Consider the following 8,731-nt stretch of genomic DNA (forward strand, 5'->3'; position numbering starts at 1 on the left):
CCGCCTTCATTCCATGCCGTGCAAGCTTCTTCCTCTTCCCCTGCCCTTTCCCTGATCTTTATCTTGACCCTTTTAGGGCTGGTGCGAGGATCTCCGCGGAGGTGGGACGACTGCGCGGTCCTCTTCCCCAGCCCTAAAATCTCGCTAAATCTTTCAACTTCTATCGGAAGAGAGGGGAACGGGGATTGGAGGGGAGAGTGGGCTTCTGATTTGTCAACTCGGTGAGAATCAAAACCCATCTTTTATTGTATTTTGTTGTAATCTGTTTCTTTATTCTGTAATGGAGCCCTGGAATTGCATACTTTGGGGAGGTTTTTCTCGTCGATTTTGGCAAATTTAAGCGGTTTCTGCTCGGAGGAACAGTTCACGATTGGATTAAAATTTTATCTGGAGTGAGACACAGCAATCAGACCCTCAGCATGCATAATTTGGGGAAGAACCTCTAAAATACAGTTCGTCTTAAGAAGGATCGTTTGAATTTGGCAAAATCGACGAGAGTAGTTTCCCAAATGATTCACTTCCATGGGTTAAACTGCGGTCTTAGCCCAGAAGAATTCGTTCTAGATAGAATCTCTATCGTAGCAAATACTGTTCTTCCGCGCAGCTGTCAGTCCCTCCTAGAGATTGACTGCTTAGACAAAAATCTTTCGGGCTAACACTGCGATCAATCCCTCGACGTGCATAATTGGAGAATACTGTTCTTACAGTAGAGGTTCTATCTAGACTGAATTCTTCTGGGCTAACACTGCAGTTAACTCATCGTAGGGAATAATCGTTATTTTTTCCACGTTTTGCAAAATTTAAGCGATTGATACGATATTGTTATAAGCGATTGATACGATGCGCTGAAAAAAGTGCTTGATACGATAGAGCTTCCAGATTGAAATTATTATAAATTAACAGACAGAACTTTCTCTTTTTTTTGCAGACGATGGAACTACTCTCCTGTTCTTCCCTTCTTCCCTCTCGCTGCTCGTACGCAACTCAAGACTCAATCCTCGCGAACAAGAAGTCCTTCCATTTCCCACAAACCCGAGCTCCAAATCCCAGACCCATGAGATCTCTGAAGATTATGAACTGCTATGTGGCAGAATCAGGGGCCTCGATCGGAGACATGACGGAGAAGATCGGATCTGGATCAAAGGTCCTGATTCCAGGGCTGGCGGACGAGCTCCATGGAAAGAACGGATCTTTGATTAGCAGTGGAGTTTGGGAATGGAAACCCAAGTTCAACGTACACTATGAAACTGCAGGATCAGAGAACGTTAACGCTCCCGCTGTTCTCTTTCTCCCTGGCTTTGGAGTGGGATCTTTCCACTACGAGAAGCAGTTAAGAGATTTGGGGAGAGAGTACAGGGTTTGGGCTTTAGATTTCCTTGGGCAGGGGAGATCTCTGCCCTTTGAAGATCCTGCCCCGCGAGGAAAGTCGGTGAAGGCAGGATTGGAAGATATGGATATTTGGGGGTTTGGGGAAGAACCTGAGCCATGGGCTGAGGAATTGGCGTACTCTATTGATTTGTGGCAGGAACAGGTGTCACATTTCATTGATCAGGTACCTTGAAATGTTTCATCAATGGATCATCCATGATCAAAATCTTTCATCAGTCTATCGGTCTATTTGTCTATGTATGTATACATTTATCTTTCCATCCATCCATGCCCATCTTTAATATTTATCTATTCAGCTATCCATCTACATATCTATGTACCCGTCTACATAGCTATTTATCAATGAATTTATCTATCTGTTTGTCAATCCATCCATATATCTACATACCTATCCACGTATCTATTAATGTATCCATCAATATATCAGTGTGTGCATTTATATCTGTATTCATATATTGTGCATACATATACATGCTATCAATCGATCTATTTGTATACGTGTCTGTTTATGTATTTCTCTCTCTGTCTGTTTCTCTTTCTCTGTGTCTTTCCTCTAGAAAAGTAAACATTCTAGGGATAAATTTGGTCAAGTTCACAATTTTTATATCAATTGAAATTTTCTGTGCTCGTTTGTTCATCATGAAATCTACATTCATCTACACAGACTGATGAGTTTGTATCTAGGTGATTGGAGAGCCTGTTTATGTCGTGGGCAACTCGCTGGGCGGCTTTGTTGCTCTTTACCTTGCGGCACGTAATCGAGAAATAGCAAAAGGGGTCACCCTTCTCAATGCGACGCCGTTCTGGGGGCTGCTTCCCAACCCTGTAACCTCTCCTCGGCTTGCTAAGCTCTTCCCCTGGGCTGGGACTTTTCCCCTGCCACCTACCATCCAAAAACTCACAGAAATTGTGTAAGTTTGTGTTTTAATTCTGTGTCAATTTTATGCTAGATAGTGATTAAAGGTGTGGAAATGAGGCTTTTTTATTTTTCAGATGGCAGAAGATAAGTGACCCGAGGACCATACGGGATGTGCTGAAGCAGGTTTATGTTGACCACTCGATTAATGTAGACAAAGTATTTTCCACTATAGTGGAGGTGACCCAGCACCCTGCTGCTCCTGCATCCTTTGCTTCGATCATGTTTTCTCCAAGGGCAGAACTGTCCTTTCAGGAGGCCTTGATCAGGTAGTAATGATTGACCCAGTTGAGCCAATCTGTCTCTTTATCGCTTGCCCTCTTACCTTTATCTCTCTTTATTATCTCTCTCTCTCTCTTACTCTTTCTTTCTCTGTCTCTCACTCTCTAATTGCCTCTCTCTTTCACTCTCCTACACACACCCTGTCTCCTTCATTAGCTCTCTTTCCAAATTTCTCTCTCTAATTATTATTTTCTCTCTCTCTCTCTCTCTCTTTCACTCTCCTACCTTCACCCTCTCTCCTTCATTATCTCTCTTTCTAATTATCTCTCTTCCTCATTGTCTCTCCTTTATTACCTCTCTCTTCGTCTCGCTCACATTCACACTTCTTTTCCTTCCTTTCTCTCTCTTACCACTCTCTATCTCTCTTATTACTTCTCCCCTGCTCTGTCTTTCTCTCTCTCTCTCTTTCACTCTCCTACCTTCACCCTCTCTCCTTCATTATCTCTCTTCCTCATTGTCTCTCCTTTATTACCTCTCTCTTCGTTTCGCTCACATTCACACTTCTTTTCCTTCCTTTCTCTCTCTTACCACTCTCTATCTCTCTTATTACTTCTCCCCTGCTCTGTCTTTCTCTCTCTCTCTCTCTCTCTCTCTCTCTTTCACTCTCCTACCTTCACCCTCTCTCCTTCATTATCTCTCTTCCTCATTTTCTCTCCTTTATTACCTCTCTCTTCGTCTCGCTCACATTCACACTTCTTTTCCTTCCTTTCTCTCTCTTACCACTCTCTATCTCTCTTATTACTTCTCCCCTGCTCTGTCTTTCTCTCTCTCTCTCTTTCACTCTCCTACCTTCACCCTCTCTCCTTCATTATCTCTCTTCCTCATTGTCTCTCCTTTATTACCTCTCTCTTCGTCTCGCTCACATTCACACTTCTTTTCCTTCCTTTCTCTCTCTTACCACTCTCTATCTCTCTTATTACTTCTCCCCTGCTCTGTCTTTCTCTCTCTCTCTCATATTACCTCTATATCTCTCTCATAAACCCTCCCTCTCCCTCACGCACTCTCTCATCTTATAACCTCTATCTCTCTCACCTCTTTCTGATCATCTCTATTTTTCTTTCTCACTTTTTATCACCTCTCTCTCTCTCTTACTACCTCTCTCTTTTATTACCTGTCTCTGTCTTTCTTTTTCCATGTATCATCTCAGTCTCCTAGTACCTCAATCTCTCTCTTACTCACAAACACACACACTCTCTCTTTCAAACTCTCTATACACACGCTCTCTTCTCTCTCTCTCTCTCTCTCTCTCTCTCTTTCTCATTCTCATTCTCACTCACTCCCTCTCTCTCTCATTACCTCTTTTTATCTCTCTTATACCCTGGTCGTGTCATATTTCCAGTGACCTTAAGATTCTAGCCTGTCTCCTGACCATCTTCGATTATAACTCTGATGTGGCTGACAGGTGTCGCGAGCAGGACGTGCCGATTTGTCTCATGTACGGGAAGGAAGATCCCTGGGTGAGACCTATTTGGGGCCTCCAGGTTAAACGCCAAGTGCCCCACGCTCCTTACTACGAGATCAGCCCTGCTGGCCACTGTCCCCATGATGAAGTTCCTGAGGTACCTTTTAATCACTATTCCTCTATCTTTATTTTTTTTAAATCCATTCTCGTATTCTATTTCATGAAATGAGATGCCATTCTTTACAGCAACTTGGATCCTGATCTTGGTTTGATTTCTATATGAGGGTTGTATCATGAACATAACGGGATATAAACGATAACATTATGGCTTATATCATGATTTTTTGTTTGAAAACAATGGCTTATATCATGATAAAAGTTAAAATTTCTTTTATTGGGATTTATACGGGCAATATTTTTTAACTTAATATTGTTTTTTACCTGAAAACTCCATTTTTAGCCACTTGAATTCAAACGATTATTGAAATCTTTGTCCTGTTATGAACTCCTTGACTGGGCTTTATATTTCTGACTTTGAAGTCGATTTCATCTGAAAGCATATTTTAGCTTCTAACTCCGCTTGACACTAGCTTCTAACTGCTTTGTTAGTGTATGATTTTTAACCCTTAAGTTCGTGACAGGAAACCTGGTTTTTCTTTTCCTTGAATGCCATTGGTGTTTCTTAATATGACACTAATTTTACCTGATTAAGACCAATTTTAGAGGAATTTAATATTTCCTTGTGAAGTAAGCATTATCTGAAAAACCAAATTTACCCTCAAATTCCGTCCATGTTTCTCAGCTCAGCCTGACCCGAATCGTTGACCAGGTTCTAAACTATTGGAGATTTGTTAATATTTCTGAATCCGGTAAACATAAGCAAAAATTGGGACTAAATATTGGATACTAAAAAATCTTAAAAATCCAGGTTGTGAAGTTCTTGAAATTTCTTAATATTTCTGTAAAAATGTGACTTAATCTGGCCGCAAGTTGGGCATACTGAGAGAAATTGTTGAGCAGGTAGTCAACTATTTGCTGCGTGGCTGGATTAAGAACTTGGAGTCAGACGGCCGGGTCGCCCTTCCTCTTGTTGAAGGCATAGAGGACATTGAGCAGGGGCTCTCGAAGGAGCTTGAGTTTATTAAAGATGGGTCTCGGAAATCGGTCAAGGTCAACGTCAGAGGATCAAAGCTGTCCTTGTGGAAACCCATAAGATCCTTTGTAAAGTCTCGTCTCCCAAGTTCTGGCCTCCCCTCATTATAGTACCTCACACCATTCCTATTCTGCTCCACTGGAGTTGTAAATATATGTTTATATGAAATAGTGCAATGTTCTTTAATTTTTTTTTGTATACATGTTTGTATAATCTGCATGCTCTGACTTTCTTAATGCCTTAGGCTGTAATTGCAGTATATTTTCCATTACCTCTTTAGTCAACGACATTTAAGAGAGATTAAAGGGAGCGCAAAACGGTGGGAGAAGTCACAATGTCTTAGGAGTTGGGCACAGGTGAATGATGTGAAGCCAAACTCAATGACATAGGAGAAGGAACCCTTACTACAATTGTCATATAAATCCCAACTCCAACACTTAGTGTGTGGCACCATCATTGTTCATCGTCCATGGATCCATGAAAGTGGAACTTGATATGTGAGTGCACACATTAATGCCAACTGCTCTTTCAGATATGTGTATAGGTTGTTTGCAGCAATTTTCAGCATGATTGACCCATGAATCTCTTATTCTAAATGGAGTGTTGTATGTCCACTGTCAGAACATATTTTTAATGATTAATAAAATTGAGGTTAATTAAAAATAAAGTTATAATAGAACAGACATTCATATAATTGTATAAATAAGCTTATCCGTGTGTTGTGATAAATGGGCCAACAATTAGCCCATTAGGTTGTTAATAGTAATATAATGTTGAAAAATATATGATTGTAACATGTGGGATTGATAGGACAACACATCCTGGAATGATATATAGAGAGTCTGTTTGAATTAGAGAGGTTTTCTTCATTGATTTCGTGTTGTGCCGTTTGATTAGAAAAAAATTCCAAAGTTTTTAGCAGTGATAACACACAAATAATTGGGTTAATAGAATGCAATTTTTACATTTTTAAAAATTGAAATAATCATATTGATGGCGCGTCACCACCGGACGTCATCAAGCCAGCAGCAGAGGAGCAGCAGGACTTCCCCGACCCAGCACCCGAGGAGCCGGCACTACCCAGCTCGCCACCGAGACGAGTCCAGCCACCACGGCGAGCCGCCGCAGCAACACGGGATTCCGCATTCCGTTACTCGGCATGACGCGGACGCCGACCACCGGAGCACACCGACACCTTCGGTTACCTTATTCTATAGCTTTTCGGTTTTATCGTGTTGTCGTGTAGCGGGGAAGGATCCATATGAGGAACTCTTTCACCCCCCCCCTCTTTATGTTGGGCCTGACAAGCCCGTTTTCATTATTTCCTTTCCTTTCCTTGTTTGTTTTGTTGTTTTTGGACTTAAGGAAGGGCCTATCTTCACCCATATATAAGGGGAAGAGGTGGGCGCTTCCCCTTACTTTGACCTAAATTTTGAAGAATGGTATTTTGAGAAGAAGGGTCAGGTCGTGGAGAAGAATAGAAGAAGGAAGAAGAAGAGAAGAAGGAAGAAGAAGAGGAGAAGGAAGAAGAAGAGGGGAGGAAGAGGAGAAGGGGGAGAGGAAAGAGGAGGGGCAGCCGCCACCGCTGCCGCCACAACACTCCACGCCGCCGCCAAGACGCTGCCACGCCGCGCTGCTGCCAAGCGCCACGCTGCTGCTGGGCCGCCCGCTGCCAAGCGCCGCTGCGCCAAGCCGCTGCCGCTGCCGCTGCTCAAGGCCACTGCGCGCTGCTGCCGCTGCAGCGCCGATCGCGCCTCGCGTGCCGCTCGCGTGCTCGCCGCCAAGCGCTTATCGCCGCGCCACGCCGCGCTGCTGGCTCGCCGCCGCTACGCTGCCGCGCGCTGCGCTCGCCGCTGCCAAGCGCCACCGCCAAGGCTGCGCCGCCGCGCTGCCATGCGCAAGGCCACTGCGCTACCGCCGCGCTGCGCTGCCGCCAAGGCCATCGCCAAGGCTTCGCTGCGCCAAGGCTTATCGCTGGCATCGCCTGGGCGCCAAGGCCGCGCGCCACCGCTGCGCTAAGGCCGCCTACAAGGCCACTGCGCGCGCCGCCGCCGCTGGCGCCACACGCCGCTGCCGCCGCGCCACGCCGCCAAGGCCGCATCAGCGCCCACCACCGTCGACCACATCTCCCCGCATCGCTCCGCGCTGACTGCGCACAACCGCCCCTCCGCACCAGTCAACCTCCGCGCACCCGACAACTCCTCCTCGGAACCAGTTGGTGCGAAAATCCCGTCGCCAGCGCGACGAAGGTAGTCTGCTTTCCCTAGCCTCTTTGCGTCATTTATTTGCGTCAGTATTGTTTCGTATTGCCTCCACCGCGCTGGGGTTAGATAGGGGAGTGGGACAGATTGAGAGAACGACGAAACAAAGACGGCGCCTTACCTGTCCGATGCAGTCGGGACGCCCGACGCGCGTGTGAGCATTCCAGTGGGAGTTACCCCATTCGACGGCGCGCGCCGCCGACTCACCTCGGACGACTTGGAGGCTGGACCGACCCAGCTCGGCGACCCGCCCCCGCTCCGGGTTGGCTCGTAGCTTGTCGGGCGCATTGCACGTACCGTTGTAGAATCATCGTCCTCGTCATCGTCATACATATATTTCTGTTCTCCGCATATCCATCGGTTGACGTCGTGGACGTAACCCGATTAGTTAGCAATACGACACCGAGTTCCTTCCTTCGGTGACGGTCGGACGCCGTTGAGACGACGTCCGGCATCAAATTGGTATCAGAGCCAGGCTGTGGTCGCCCACAGCACGTCTCCGACTTCGCATCGCATCGCATCTAGTGCATCGCATCCATCGATTTTACGTGCATCCATATCGGTACCCAGGAATGGCCAGAGACGCGATCCGCACGGATGGCGCAACGGAGGTTCTACCTCCCCGCGACGAGTCGAACCGTCGCGAGACGAGAGAGGCAACGAGATTGCCCTCTCGGGACCTCAGCCGGCCTCGCCGGTTGCGGAACCTACCTTACCCCATATCGAGGACACGCCGGTCCCACCCGACGTCACGGGTGCTCCAGGCGCATCGAAATCACCGGCATCGCCCGGTGGTTCACGCCGATCCCAGCACTCCCCACGCGGCACACCGCGCGTCCTCGACGACTCCCGATCGAGTGACTACGAAGACCGGGATACCACGAGGCGACGACCACACGGGAAATCTCCCGTCGTCGAGTACTCCCCTAGAGCGACCCCTGCACGGGGTAGAGGACGAGGACGACGAAGCGCCACTCGCCAGTACCCGCCAAGAGAAGAACTTCCGGAAGACCAAGGAGCTCAACGTCGCGCATCGGCAGCTAGGACGGAGCGCTTGGAGCGGATGCTCGCCGACACCCGAGTGTCCGAGCACGGAGTTGAGGCGGGACCGGTTGCACGAGGCCCCCCTCGCCCCCCTTACGGGGCTGGTAGACCCGAATACCGTGGTCACCCGACCGGACCTTGCTGATGATTACGAGGCCCCTGATCGCCCGTTTTACGGCGCATCGCCACCGCACGCCTAGCCAGGAGCCCGTCGCGCGACCCACAGGATGTCCGCGCTTGGGACATGCATCGCCCGCGGATGACTACACCGTGGCTACGACGGG

The 8,731-nt window shown here is 47.4% G+C and overlaps 1 protein-coding gene across 1 annotated transcript; it reads left to right on the forward strand.

The window, feature by feature from the left end:
• Positions 1 to 33: 33 nt before the first annotated feature.
• On the forward strand, positions 34 to 5,340 carry PPH (pheophytinase). Its single transcript, XM_078580130.1, has 6 exons — positions 34 to 221; positions 929 to 1,552; positions 2,074 to 2,300; positions 2,383 to 2,574; positions 3,990 to 4,146; positions 5,010 to 5,340. The coding sequence occupies exons 2-6, from the start codon at positions 932 to 934 to the stop codon at positions 5,250 to 5,252; spliced, it is 1,440 nt and encodes a 479-aa protein (XP_078436256.1). The 5' UTR covers positions 34 to 221; positions 929 to 931; the 3' UTR covers positions 5,253 to 5,340.
• The last annotated feature ends 3,391 nt before the right edge of the window (positions 5,341 to 8,731 follow it).

Source organism: Wolffia australiana, chromosome 8 (genome assembly GCF_029677425.1).
Source record: "Wolffia australiana isolate 7733 chromosome 8, ASM2967742v1".
Classification (NCBI taxonomy): Eukaryota; Viridiplantae; Streptophyta; class Magnoliopsida; order Alismatales; family Araceae; genus Wolffia; species Wolffia australiana.